Here is a 15,668-nt window from a genome sequence, read left to right as displayed (position 1 = left end):
GTCAGTACAGCCAAAGATAATATCATCAACATATACTTGGCACACAAACAATTCACCATCATAAGATTTAGTGAAAAGAGTAGGGTCGAGTGAACCGGGTTTGAAGCCTTTCTTCATGAAGAGTTCCTTCAAAGTATCATACCAAGCCCGTGGGGCCTGCTTGAGGCCATAGAGGGCCTTGTTGAGTCTGAAGACTTTGTCAAGATTCTTTGGATCTTCAAAACCTGAGGGTTGAGCAACATATACTTCTTCCTCAAGCTTACCATTGAGGAATGCACTTTTTACATCCATTTGATATAGAGTGATATCATGATGGTTAGCATAGGGAAGTAATATGCGAATAGCCTCAAGTCTAGCAACAGGTGCAAAAGTTTCATCGAAATCAATTCCTTCAACCTGGGTGTAGCCTTGAGCTACAAGCCGTGCCTTATTTCTCACCACAAGGCCATTTTCATCTTGCTTGTTGCGGTAGATCCACTTTGTGCCAATGATATTGTGCTTGAGAGGATCTGGACGTTTGACCAGTTCCCAGACATTGTTGAGCTCGAACTGATGTAATTCTTCTTGCATGGCCTGAATCTACTCAGGCTCCAGAAATGCTTCATCTACCTTAGTGGGCTCTGTAATAGAGACAAAAGCATACTTCCCATAAAAGTTAGACAAATGTGAAACTTTTGAGCGTGTGAGAGGACCTGGCGCTTTGATGTCATTGATGATCTTTTCAACTTGCACTTCTTTTGCAACGCGAGGATGAGCTGGTTGTCATTGAAGAATTTGATCAGCGTTTTCTTCAGCATCATTTTCTTCAGCATTTTCTTCAGGTGCATTAGCTCAACGTTCTTCATGTTTCAAAATGAATTCTTCAGCAGATTCTTCAGTAGGAATGACATCCTCAGTAGCCTTGAACTTGATAGTTTCCTCAGGTGCTGGTTCATCTATCACAGTAGGTAGGTGCTCTCTTTGCGAGCCATTAGTTTCATCGAACCGCACATCTACAGTTTCAACAACTTTGTGAAGAACGTTGTTGAAGACTCTGTAGGTGTGCGAGTCCTTTCCGTAACCAAGCATAAAACCTTCATGTGCTTTCGGTGCAAATTTTGAGTTGTGATGAGGATCTCTAATCCAACATTTAGCACCGAAGACTTTGAAATAACTTACATTGGGTTTTTTATCAGTGAGGAGTTCATAGGCAGTCTTTTTGAAGAATTTGTGAAGATATACTCTGTTGATGATGTGGCACATAGTATCAATTGCCTCAGTCCAGAAACGACGAGGCGTTTTGTATTCGTCAAGCATAGTGCGAGCCATCTCAGCAAGAGTCCTGTTTTTGCGCTCCACGACGCCGTTCTGCTGAGGAGTGTAAGGAGCAGATAACTCATGAGTAATACCAAGTTCATCAAGATAGTCATCGAGACCAGAATTCTTGAACTCAGTGCCATTGTCACTTCTGATGTGCTTGATCTTCACACAAAAGTTGGTTGAAGCCCTCGAGGAAAATCGTTTGAAGACTTCCTGCACTTCATGTTTGTAAGTAACAAGGTGTACCCATGTGTAACGAGAATAATCATCAACAATAACAAAGCCATATTGATATGCTTCATTTGAGATAGTAGAATAATGATTAGGACCAAAGAGATCCATGTGAAGCAATTCAAATGGGCGAGTGGTGGTCATGATAGTCTTTGCTGGATGCTTGGCCTTGGTCATCTTCCCAGCTTCACAGGCTCCGCATAGGTGATCCTTGAGGAATTTGACATTCTCGATGCCAATGACATGCTTCTTCTTCACAAGCATGTGCAAATTCCTCATGCCTGCATGACCAAGTCGTCGATGCCAGAGCCAGCCTTCTGAAGCTTTTGCAAGTAAGCACACGGCTGGTTGTGGTCCTGTAGAGAAATCAACAATATACAGGTCTCCTCTCCTAAAGCCTTCGAAGACTTTGGAATTGTCAGCTTCCATAACCACAACACAACGGTACTTGCCAAAGACAACAACCATATCAAGATCACAAAGCATTGAGACAGACATAAGGTTGTATCCTAAGGACTCAACAAGCATGACTTTGTCCATGTGTTGATCCTTTGTAATCGCAACCTTACCTAGACCCAATACCTGACTTTTGCCTTTGTCAGCAAAGATGATATGCTTCAGATGCGACGGTGATAATGGAGCATCCATCAATAGATTCTTGTCACCAGTCATGTGGTTTGTACATCCACTATCGAGGACCCACTCAGTGGCTTTGGGTTGATCATCCTGCAGATGAATTAGTGCATCTTACAAACTCATATACTTCATCAGTGAAGAATATGACATCAATTCATCAGATCAATTTCATCAAGTAAAAGAACTGATAAAGCAATATGAGGATGTGCGAAATGAAAGTTCATTTCTTCATGATTAGCCTGCGTCCTATCAGGCATGCTCAGATCTTCAGCAAATTCTTCAGACGATTATGTGCGTCTGGAGACCTGACCCTGCAGAAGAGATTAGTTCTTTTTCTTCACCACCCACATCTGAAGAGGTGGCAAACAGTTCATCATTCTGCGAGCTCCATACGAGAAGGATGGCATAGAAGCCAGTCCATTTCGTTTCACATAAGAGGGGTTAGAGTAAGCATAAGAGTAAGCAGAGAAATTCTTCGAGGACTTATGGACATAATGATTTGAAGAATAATGCACATATCCACAATCCTTAGCTCTTCCCTGCGAAACAGACGGGTTAGCACGATGATGGTCATATGAGGACTTTGATCCATATGAAGAATTTGGTCCATATGAAGAATTTGATCTGGGGTTCCTATTCTTCACAGGTGGCATCATGATGACATTCACCTGGAGATTTTCAAGGCATCTTTTGGGAACCCAGATTTTCTTCATAGGGGAGCCGTTCCTGCAGGTAGTGCCAACATATCTAGCAAATACTTCACCATTCTGATTTTTGAACAGTTTATATTTGGAGTCAATTGACTCATCATCAGAATGAGGAGTTTCAAATGCAAATCCAGATAAGTTAGATGGATCAACTGGAGGTCCCTTTGCAGCAACCCATGTAGTTTTGGGATACTGCTCAGGCTTCCAATATGTATCATCAGCATTGATTTTCCTCTCAAAGGCGATACCCTCTTTCCTAGGGTTCCTGTTGATGATCTGCTTTTTAAGCACATCACAAAGAGCCTGATGCCCTTTGAGGCTTTTGTACATGCCTGTGGTGTACAATTCCTTCAGCCCTGCATCGTCAGTGATACTAGCAATGTCCTCAGATGAGGAATTAGTGATAGCAGAGGCATGTGAAGAATTTGAAACATTAGCAGCATTTGAACATTCAGGTGAAGAATTAGCAGATTCACGTTCAATGCATTTCAAGCATGGAGGAACAAATTCTTCCCGAGATGCGCTTATTTGTTGAGCAAGTAATGAATCACGCTCCTTCTGAAGATCTTCATAACTCACTCTTAGCTTCTCAAGGTCTTGCTTTCTTTGAAGAAATTCATAAGAAAGCTTCTCATGATCCAATAAGAGAGTGTTATGATGACTTTGAAGTTTGTCAAGCTTGGACTGAAGTCTCTGAAGATTTTCAGTCAAAGTTTCAGTGCGATCCATTTCTTCACCCAACATATCATCACTTTTATTTAGCATGTTTTGAACCTTTTCTAAAGCCCTTTGTTGTTTTATAGCAATCTTAGCAAGTTTAGAATAGTTGGGCTTAAGGTTTTCATCAGATTCATTCTCACTTGATTCAGAGGAGGTATATTTGAGTACCTTGGCACCCTTTGCCATGAAGCAATAGGTGGGAGCGTAGTCATCATCCCCTTCATCAGCCTTGTTGGTGAGGTCATTTTCCTCAGTGTTGAAGATAGACTTGCTGACGAATGCAGTAGCGAGAGCAAGGCTCGCCACTCCGGATTCAGACTCCTCAGATGACTCCTCTTCCTCATTTTCTTCAGATTCAGCCTCAGAGTCCATTTCCTTGCCAATGAATGCCCTGGCCTTCTTGGAGATGCTCTTCTTGTGATATGAAGGCTTGGAGGATTTTGATGATGAGGATTTTGTGGATTTCTTCTTTTTCTTCGCATCATCAGAACTGTAATCCTTGTATTTCTTCTTCTTTGATTCCCTTTCTCACTGAGGACAATCTTGAGGAAATGTCCAGGTTTCTTACATTTGTGACAGAGCCTCTTCTTGTAGTCACTGGATGAGGAATCATTGCTCCTTGAGGATCTTCCAAGGCGACCACGTCTTGAGAACTTTTGGAACTTCTTCACTAGCAGAACCAGATCATGGCTCAGTTCTTCAGGATCACCAAGGCTGCTACCAGAGTCTTCATCTTCGGACTCAGATACTGCCTTGGCCTTCAGTGCACGTGTTCTGCCATAGCTTGAACCATAGAGATCTCTCTTTTCAGCAAGTTGGAACTCATGAGTATTTAGCCTCTCAAGAATATCAGCGGGATCAAGTGACTTGTAATCAGCACGTTCTTGTATCATCAATGCCAGAGTGTCAAATGAGGAATCAAGCGATCTCAGTAATTTCTTCACCACCTCATGGTCGGTGATGTCAGTGGCACCAAGTGCTTGAAGCTCATTTGAGATGTCAGTGAGGCGATCAAAGGTTTGTTGAACATTTTCATTGTCGAGTCTTTTGAAGCGGTTGAAGAGATTGCGAAGAACATCAACTCGAGAGTCACGCTGAGTTGAGACTCCTTCATTCACTTTGGACAACCTGTCCCAGATAAGCTTCGCTGTTTCCAAAGCACTCACTCTGCCATACTGTCCTTTGCTCACATGGCCACATATGATATTGTTCGCTTGAGAGTCGAGTTGCTTGAATCTCTTCACATTGGCAGCATTCAGAGAAGGTGTGACCGAGGGAACACCATTTTCCACAACATACCAGAGATCGTTATCAATTACTTCAAGATGCATTCGCATCTTATTCTTCCAGTAGGGGTAGTCCGTCCCATCGAAGATAGGACACCCAGTAGAGACCTTGATCATACCTGCGGTCGACATAACTAAAACTCCAGGTGGTTAAACCAAAATCACATAGAACAAGGGAATACCTTGCTCTGATACCAATTGAAAGTGCGTTATATTGACTAGAGGGGGGGTGAATAGGCGATTTTTATGAAATTCTTCACCGAGGAATTTGCAGGTGAGGAAATTCCTTAGAAAAGAACTACTAGCAGCGGAATAAGTACTCAAAAGTAAACACAGCAGAATACAAGCATAGTCATCATGATGAAATGAAGACAGACACAGAGTACAGGAAGCATAATCACAGGATAACACAGGATGAAGAAAAACAGACTGAAGAAATTGAACTAAGGAAATGAAGAAAGTCTTTAGTCAAAGTCTTCAGACACAGATATGAACAGACATACATCACAGTTATGAGGAAATGAAAGAGTTGAGGAAATAGAACCAGTAAGCTCGGTGAAGACAATGATTTGGTAGACCAGTTCCAACTGCTGTCTCAGTTGTACGTCTGGTTGGAGCGGCTGAGTATTTAAACTCGAGGACACATAGTCCCGGACACCCAGTCAAGGACACTTAGTCCAAGACACCCAGTCCTCACCGTATTCTCCTTGAACTAAGGTCACACAGACCTCGTCCAATCACTCGTGGTAAGTCTTCAGGCGACTTCCAAACCTTCACAAACTTGGTCACTCGGCGATCCACAATTCCTCTTGGATGCTCTAGACCATGACGCCTAACCGTCTGGAAGAAGCACAGTCTTCAAAGGTAACAAGCGTCAGATCCACTCAGGATCAATCTCTTCAGTGATGCTCAGTCACTTGGGGTTTGTAGGTGTTTGGATTTTGGATTTTTGGTTTTTTTCACTTGATGATTTTCGCTCAAAGTCCTCGGAGGATGGGTTGCTCTCAAATGACAAGTGTCGGTTTCTCTCGGAGCAGCCAACCAGCTAGTGGTTGTAGGGGGCGGCTATTTATAACCTAGGGAGCAGCCCGACATGATAAGACATAAATGCCCTTCAATGATATGACCGTTAGGTGGATAGATATTTTGGGACAGCTGGCACATAGCACAGCAACGGTCGAAATTTTGAGTAGCAAAATCCTCAGGGCTATCATGTTCCTCACTGTGTAGGCAATCCGTACTGGCGAATTCCTAACTCCTCAGTCAGGACAAATTCCTCAGAGACCAGAAGAACTTCGTCTCTGTCACTGAAGAAATTGACTGGACTGTATGAGATTTCCAATGGCTTCACTCGAAGGGATTGGTAGGTGTAGGATTTTGAGTTGAGCATCACATGGAAATTTTTCCTTAGTATCCTCGACCCCCTTTAACAGTACGGTGTTTCCTATGACTCAAGAAAGAGAAAAACAAAAATATGAAAACGAAAGTCTTCAAGCTTCATAATCCTCGCATGAATATCAAGTCTTCACGGACACACCAATTTCTTCACTTTCAAAGTCTTCATGAAAGTCTTCAGAAATACCAAAATCTTCAGTCGAAGATATTTATTTTTAGGGGTCGACTTTTCCTATAAATATCAAACTCCTCATAGACTTATAGACCTATGTACACTCACACACGCATTAGTCCCTTAACTTATAAGTCTTCAATACACCAAAATCACTAAGGGCACTAGATGCACTTACAACCAAAAAAATAGAAAATATTTTATGCACAGAATGGCACTTGTGTATCATTGACCTGCAAAGTTTCAATGTCAAATGTTCTATTGTTTGGAAGAAACAAAAAAGATAAAATTTCTATATAAAGACAACATTGATCTTGATGCAAACTTTATGGAGTATTGGAAATCCACACTTGATGATGGTGTTCCCTTCGGCATCAATGTCAGAACCATTGGCTGCCCGACCACACTATCCGCTTGATGCAGCTTCAGATTTCTGCTATCGCCCAGTCGGCCTCGAGTACTTTGATGCCACACTCCACAACAAGTGGAGTAAGAATGTGCATCACACTATGTAAAATTTCCGTTGCCTTCTCGTATGCAACCGTGTTGCGGTCGCCCAGACGAACCACTTCCAGATCATGCGTATATAGGTTTGTATGATGGTAGTCAGGGCCAGCCTATTATGGAGGTCCCAGCGCGAATGAGGCACAATGGATCTTACAACTATAACATTGTGACATAAATACTTCATTAATATATATTACATATCATGAAAATTATTTTAAAAAGCATTAATATCAAAACACTTCGGCTATGGTACAACCCCCCTCCCCTACACAAATCAATGGTGGAGATACTCCTTCATAATTAAGGGCATCGTCCACTATTGAAACCCGTATGACCCATTTGAATATGTGTGCATTCATCGTACACTTAACACGGTTGTATTCGTATGAATTTTTATGGGCGTCATCGCCTACTAATCCTCCTGCTCGCCTCGTCCTTGTCTGTGGCTAAAGGCACTAGTGTTGCATGCCTTTGGGCGACGCGTCCTTATCCAATGTGCCCACAACTCATCCATGCAAGATGCTTTGCTAGATGCAGGATGCGATCTCCCCCGTTAGAATTGGAGTAAGGTTTCAATATACGTCCTTGTGATTTCTTCTCCATGTCAAGTATTAGAATTCTGTCTTTTCTATGTAATTCATAAGTATAAGAACTTATAGTCTATGCTTGACAACGACAGCAAAAACTGGCTACCCGCGCACGTCCATCGAACGACAGCCATGCGCGGTTGGCCATCAGGGAAGGAGTGTGAAGGGGCAGGATGATGATGTCCATGCAAATAATGATTATAAGATTTGTGCCCCCAATCATAAATAACTATTGAATAAATACAACATGCTGAAGAGCAGCGCCGGGAGGGGGGGGGGGCAATTGCCCCAGTCCACCCTATAATATTGTTGATGTTATATTCCGTAAATCACATTTTTGTAATTTATTTAGATTTGTAGATGTCAAGCGTGATTTTATATACCATCTGACACCACTTATCGTGATTCTCTAGATGGTGGCGCCGCACGAGGTACTTCACACCTAGCAGGTCGACCTTGTAGCGAGCTGATACGTCTCCAACGTATCTATAATTTTTTTATTGTTTCATGCTATTATAGTATCAATCTTGGATGTTTTATATGCATCTACAAGCAATTATATATATATATATATATATATATATATATCATATTTTGGGAATAACCTATTAACTTAGTGCCCAGTGCCAGTTGCTGCTTTTTGCCTGTTTTTGCTTTTCCAGAATATTAGGACCAAACAAAGTCCAAACGCCATGAAACTTTTTGAATATGTTTTCTGGACATAAGAGACCCTGGAAGCTTTAGGAGAGGACCAACAGATGAAGTAGTGGCCCACGAGGCAACTTAGTGCCCAGTGCCAGTTGTTGTTTTTTTGCCTGTTTTTGGTTTTTCAGAATATTAGTACCAAACGAAGTCCAAACGCCATTAAATTTTTTGAATATTTTTTCTGGACATAAGAGACCCTGGAAGCTTTAGGAGAGGACCAGAAGATGGAGTAGTGGCCAACGAGGCACCAGGGTGCGCTCTGGTGGCTCATGGGGCCCACATGGCTCCGTTTGACCTAACTCCGCCACTATAAATTCTCTAAAATCGAGAAACCAACAGAGAGCCAGTCAAAATACTTTTTCTGCTGCCACAAGTTCCTATTCTGACGAGATCACATCTGGAGGCCTTTTCCGACACTCTGCCGGAAGGGGAATAAATCATGGAGGGGCACTACATCAACCTTACTGCCTTTCCGATGATGTGTGAGTAGTTTACCACAGACCTACGGGTCCATAGTTAGTAGCTAGATGACTCTCTCTCTCTCTCTCTCTCTCTCTCTTGGTCTTCAATACAATGTTTTTGGAGTTCTATTCGATGTAATCACTTTTTACGGTGTGTTTGTTGGAATCCGATGAATTGTGAGTTTATGATCAGATTATCCATGAATATTATTAGAGTTTTCTTTGAACCCTTTTATGCATGAATACTATATCTTTGTATTTCTCTCTGATCTATTGATTTGGTTTGGCCAACTAGATTGATTTTTGTTGCAATGGGAGAGGTGCTTTGTGATGGGTTCGATCTTTCGGTACTCAATCCCAGTGGCAGAAAGGGACATGAAACGTATTTGTATGGTTGCTATTAAGGATAAAAAGATGGGGCTTATTCATGCATGAGGTTACTTTGTCTACATCATCTCATCTTGCTATTAAGAGTGTATTGAAACTGACACATGTGATATTGTATTGAAATTACAATTTCAGTTGGTCTAATTTGTTGTAATTGAAACTCAAAATTTTGAATTGTTGTGACATTGGAAAACTGACACAGGTGAGATGTTGTGAAACTGTAATTTCTTATATGTGATTCGTGAGATGTTGTGTAAATCGATATTTGAAATATTTGAATTGATCTGACATTGAAATATTTGTTTGGTAAACTTAAGATTCTATGAAATTAAAATATGCAGGGGTGTATTGAAACTGACATATGTGAGATTGTATTGAAATTGTAATTTCAGTTGATCTGATTGTTGAAACTGAAACTGAATATTTGAATTGTTGTGACATTGGGAAAGTAAAATAGGTGAGACGTATTGAAATTGCAATTTCTAATATATGATACGTGACAGGTTGTGTAAATCGATATGTGATTTGACATTGAAATATGTGACCTGGCATTGACATATTTGTTTTTTAATTGAAATTCTCTAAAATTAAAATATTTGAGAGTGTATTGAAATTGTCATACGTAAGGTTGTGTTGAAATTACAATTTCAATTGGTATGATTGTTGTAATTGAAACTGAAATATATGAATTGTTGTGACATTGGCATGAATGAGTGGTAGGAGGCATGAATCAGTGAGTGACAACTATACCTAACATTGCATCATGGCTACTCAATATGGATATAGTACTTGAAGAACATATCTTCTCGGATCTAAATCAAGCCGCGTTCCTGAAATCTTCTACCCATGTAGCAGCACATGACAAACATTTTAAAAGCAATTTTTTGGTAGATGATGCGCGGGTGTCTTGTTTATCGCCCATAGAACAGAAAATGGGTAGATAATGTATGAGCAATTACAGTCCTTGCTCGGCTAGTCCGCTTGCATGATTAGGAGGCTAAGAAGAATAGGAGAGAACAGATGCTTCAGAAGGAAATGCATCGAGGATCAAACATCCAGTGGCCAGAACTGGAAGTTCATGTCTTTTTAACTGGAAAATGCAGGGAGGATCAAACATCCAGGGAGGATGAACGCAGTTGCTAGCATTTCACATGCAAGAACTGGAAATTGATAGACTTTTTACAGTAAAAAACCGAACTATTTCACCTACGCGCATTCAGTAGTCAGTGGCACTATCACTGAGAACGAAAGAGGCGACCCCTCCCTTGAAAATCCAAAAAGCGAAGAGGCGTTAATCATGAGCCACAATTTAGAATAATCCCTGCTATGTTTTATTTGTATTGACAAGGAAATTGAAAATGTTCCAATTACAATTGTCAGAACCCTGAATTTCTGCGTCTCTAGCTCGCCTCCACAATAAAACAGAGGAGAGAAGCAGAGAGCAACGTTTCACAAATTATTTACAGCGCTGCTGCCTCTGCCATGGCAGGAATCAAAGCGGCCCTTGAGATTTCAGAAGTCGGAGAACCAGTCGTCCTCGTCGTCGTCGTTGAGGTAGTGGCGGTAGCGGTCGAGGTCCTCGTCGGCGAGGCCGTAGCGGCGGCGCCAGTACTCGAGCGTCGCCTCCGCCTCTTGCATGTTGCGCATAACCGTCTGGTACGCCGCGTTGATCCGCTCGAAGTCGATGCTGTTTTCTTGGCGCGCGACGTCCGGGTGGTACTGCAGCGCGAGGCGGTGGAAGGCCTTCTTAACCTCTCCCCTGGATGCCCCCGGCGCCAGCCTCAGCGTGCGGTAGTGGTCCTCCTCCAGCACCCCGTACGGGGCCGCCGCCGGCCACCTATCCCGCGTCGCCCCGCACCTCACCGCCGGCGACGACGACACCCTACGCAGCCGCCCCGCCGCCGGCGACGCCGAGGCCGACGGGCCGCGCAGGCTCATCACCACTCCTCCTCCGGCGACAGCCATGGATGTGCTGTGCTGTGCGCGCACGCGCGGCAAGAAACGGAATCGACCGCAAGGTCGATCGACGGGGATGAGCCGCGACGGAGCAGTGGGAGGCTGGGAGATTTCGGATCCGGATGTGTTGTTCCCTCGGTTGACCGCGTGGTGGAGCTGGAATGGTTTGTGGCTGCAAACTTGGAATGGATGAGGCTGCCGCGTGGTGGCGCGCGGGGTTATATATTAGGGAGGAGGGAGGAGGGAGGAGGAGGCGGTTACGGTTGCGGGTGGTTCCGGCTCGCCGGAAGGAGCGGCACGTTTGGGCCACGGTTGGCTGGCTCGCCGGTGTTTCCCACGTTGCCATTGATCGCACGTTTCGGTGCAGACAAAAAACTCGGCGACAGGGAGAGAGAGGGACACCGCGGCGTCCATATCCGTTCCGTTGCCGCACGCCGCGTGCCTACTATTCCTTCCACCCGTCCCCCGTTTTGACTGGATTTTCATAGCAGAGGAGCTGTTTTTGCTCTTCTGGGAGAAACGAGAAACATTTCACGTGGAGCAAAAGACGTGTTCTTCATTTTTCAGCACTCGACATTCTTTTTCAAAAGAAAAAGTGGATTCTATTCCTCTGGAATAGTATTATAGTCTGCCGATACAAATTCGGAAGCACTATCGGTAACACGGCGCAACCAGCAAGCGGTGCTACCTTTGGAACGTTCAATATTAGTTTGATTATGAGCAACTCTATTTTAACTACGCTCAACTTTTAACGGAATAACCCCATGAACGTTCAATATTAGTTTGATTATGAGCAGACTTAGGCCAGTGTAGCATTGTTTCTACACCGGCACATGAGTGGGAGAAATATCAACCACCGCTTTGACCCTCAACAATTGACCAGGCACATATTACATACCTTCACTCCAAAAACGGATAATCTACCTCATTATTCTGTAAACCGCGCCGAGGACGTGAGAACACATGCTTATTCCCCTTACTTTAGTTTTTTTTTAACTCTTAGGATATAAATCCTCATTTGTTTCGTAGGATAGGAATATCATAGGAATTGAAAAGTCATAAAAAAATGAGATGACATGTATCTCAAATTCTATAGTAAAATGACATGTCATTTAGTTCATAACATAAGATTATCTTTCTATTAGGTCCAAGATAGGTTTTTTTCTTAGAAATGTTAAGAATACGGACCAGTACTATCTACGAATAGGAATCCATTTCATAAAAGGTAGTCACCGCATGGAGGAATCCCTGTAAACCCAAGGAGGTGCAAGAGTTTTTTTTCTTTTCTGAAAAAGTACTCACGGGGTGGAGGAATCCCCATTTGTATATTGATCTCATTTGAAAAAGATATTGATATGGTTTATCAATATATTTACAGTAGGCATAGTAGTTTTATAATAGTAGTACAACTATATTGTTTTTCTAGCCGAGCTCACACCCCTTTTTATTAGCTTCTTAACAGAAATAGCCACTTCAGAACATTCAATGCCACTCAAAAGAAACAAAAGAGGGACCGGAAAGGGGAGAAGCGAGTTGAGGCACTATCAGTCAGATAACCCACTGCGAGTGGCCGTCGATTCATCGAAGCACTCGTCATGGGCGAAAACCTGTTAGCACCAAAACCCAACAAGGTTTAAAGAGAGGAAAGTAACAGCAAAAACGAAAAAAAAAAGACATACTCCCCTCACAGAAAAAGAGAGAGGAAGAAGCAAAAACGACATGCTATGATCGTGCGTCAAACCCTAGTGAAACAACTCTAGAAACCACAACAGCCTTCATCCATTCAGCACGCCATATGCACCTTGAATCCTCAGCCTTCCCTGGTCCGCAGAACAAGCAGCCAGCGACGGCAGGATAAGAATTCTCGTGCCTATCCTTCCTCGACAGGGACCTCGGTGCGAGCTGGCCGGAGACGAGTCCGTCCAACGTCGCCGTCCCTGAAATGTACGGGAGCGGGAAGCTTCCGTTCCGGCCTCTCGGTGCCGCATCGATCACCCGGCCGGAGAAAAAGCAATGTACCGACGACCGGCGCTAGCGCCCAAGGCGACAGGAACAGGAGCGACCCTTGGCTTGTCCGAGAGCGGCTCGGTCGGTCGGTATACATCCTCCCTGACCCTGTTCCGACCGACGGGTGCTAGCTCCACGTTTCTGCGTACGGTTTCTTCTACCAACCCGGCCGCGAGCGTACACACACTTGGCAAGTAAGGCGAGATTGGATCGTGCTTTCGCTAATGAGGCTTTCCGACAACAGTTTCAGCATATCAGGGTGAGGCATCTCTCATCGGTGGAGTCTGATCATTGTTTTGTTGTGGCGGAGATAAAAGAGACAGTAGCTTCGAGGCCACGGGCAAAGAAGCAGTTTAGATACGAAAATGTATGGCAGACCCATACTGATTACAATCGCCTAGTGGCGGATACATGGCAAGGTCTGCAGCGCAACCCCGGAATGCGAGGTATATCCGATGCGTTGAGTGAATTACAGGCAACTTTGGAACCGTGGACTTCTAAGGAGTTTGGGAGTTTGACACGGAAGGTGAGACAGCTTCAGAAGAAACTAGATCGAATTCGATCCGGGTCTGTTGGCCGGGGTCCGTCACCTGAAGAGCTGGCCATTGTCAAGAAGTTGAAAGAAGCACTACATCAGGAGGAGGTGTGGTTCAGGCAATGATCACGCGTCCCATGGCTCCGACAGGGTGACCGTAATACTGCCTATTTTCAAGCTCAAGCTAGACAACGGAGAAGAGTAAACAAGACACAAGGCCTGCAGAGGGCGGATGGATCTGTTTGTGCTAATGAAAATGAGGATAAGAAGGAAGTACAGAATTTTTATACCAACCTGTATCGTACCCAAGGGTTTGCTAATGCGGGAGAACTATTAGCTCACGTCCCTGTCAAAGTCTCAAATGCAATGAATGTGGAGCTGACAAAACCGTATACGGCCGAGGAGGTCAAGCATGCACTTTTTCAGATGGCTCCTTCGAAGGCGTTGGGAGTGGGTGGATACACAGCCGGTTTCTATCAAAGGCACTGGGGCCTTTTGGGAGGCGATGTTACTAGTGCGGTTTTGGAATTTCTCAATGGTTTTGGAATTATCTTCGGGCTTGAATGACACTTCCATTATTCTCATACCCAAGGTAAAACACCCACAATTTATTTCTCAGTATCGTCCTATTGCTCTTTGTCCGGTTCTTTATAAGATTGCGTCCAAGGCAATCACCAATGGACTCAGAGGTATTATGGATGAGATTATTAGCGAGGAACAGAGTGCTTTTGTTCCCGGTCGGTTGATCACCGATAATGTTTTAGTGGCATACGAGAGTGTGCATACTATGAAGAGGAGAAAGAAAGGGAAAAATTATTCTTGCGCGGTCAAGCTTGATATGATGAAAGCTTACGATCATGTCGAGTGGCATTACCTGGAGGCTATACTATCAAAACTTGGATTTGACATAGCTTTTGTCAGGTTAATTATGAAATGTGTGACTTCAGTGCGGTTCTCAGTCAGGGTGAATGGTGAACTATTGCCTTTTTTCATCCCGTCTAAAGGACTTCGAGAAGGCGATCCTATCTCGCCGTATTTGTTCCTTCTTTGCGTTGCGGGGAAGGATTTTCCCCATTGCTTAATAGTTACAATGGAGGAACTGTGGACCGAGGTTTGCGTGTCAGCTACCGATCACCTTGGGTAACACATCTGCTTTTTGCAGACGACAGTTTGATTTTCATCAATGCAAAAACAGCAAGTGCTTTAAGGTTGAATGAGATTCTCAGGATATATGGTGATGCTTCAGGTCAGCGGGTTAATTGTGATAAGAGTTCCATTTTCTTTTCATCTAATACTCCTGATACATGATACAATGAGGAACTCCTTGAAGGCCATCATGAACATTCAAGTGGAGGCCTTTAGTGAGAAATACTTGGGTTTGCCTACGGCAGTTGGGCGTATCACTAGTGGTACCTTTGATCATATAAGTGAACGAGCTCGTGGGAAAATTCAGGGTTGGTCAGAGAAATTGTTGGCATGTGCAGGTCGTGAGGTCTTGTTGAAAACAGTGGTACAGGCTATTCCTACGTATCCTATGAGTACCTTTCTGCTGACCAAGAAAGTCTGTAAGAGCATAACTTCTCCTATGGCTGAATATTTTTGGAGTAGTTCTCTTGACAAAAAGTCGATGCATTGGGTGTCTTGGCAGGATATGGCTACAACCAAGTGCAATGGTGGAATGGGTTTCAGGGATCTTCAGCAATTTAACCTGGCTATGTTGGGTAAACACGGATGGTGTTTTTTGACAAATCCAAATTCCTTATGTGCAAGAGTTCTAAAGGGTCGTTATTTCACAGATTCAGATTTCATGCAAGCAACAGCACCCAAGTCGGCTTCGGCTACATGGAAGGCTATCCTGGCAGGGAGAAAGGCTCTTGAGACCGGTTTGATATCCCGAGTGGGGGATGGTTCCACTATATCAGTTTGGACTGATAAATGGATCCCGGGCACCATCTCCATGACTCCATTAGCAAGACCACTGAATACTTATGTGGAGAAGGTGTCAGACTTAATTGATTCAGAGAATTGGACGTGGCGACAGGATTTGATTCGGGATACTTTCATTGCCTCGGATGCA

General features: G+C 43.6%; 1 protein-coding gene across 1 annotated transcript; it reads right to left on the bottom strand.

Moving 5' to 3' along the window:
- Positions 1-10,401: 10,401 nt before the first annotated feature.
- On the bottom strand, positions 10,402-11,258 carry LOC125524228 (chaperone protein dnaJ 8, chloroplastic-like). Its single transcript, XM_048689297.1, has one exon. The coding sequence runs from the start codon at positions 11,056-11,058 to the stop codon at positions 10,606-10,608; it is 453 nt and encodes a 150-aa protein (XP_048545254.1). The 5' UTR covers positions 11,059-11,258; the 3' UTR covers positions 10,402-10,605.
- Between the last annotated feature and the right edge of the window lie 4,410 nt (positions 11,259-15,668).

The sequence above is a fragment of the Triticum urartu genome, chromosome 7, assembly GCF_003073215.2.
Source record: "Triticum urartu cultivar G1812 chromosome 7, Tu2.1, whole genome shotgun sequence".
Lineage (NCBI taxonomy): Eukaryota > Viridiplantae > Streptophyta > Magnoliopsida > Poales > Poaceae > Triticum > Triticum urartu.
The sequence above is the reverse complement of the archived record's forward strand: the minus strand, read 5'-3'. Positions and strand labels throughout refer to the sequence as shown.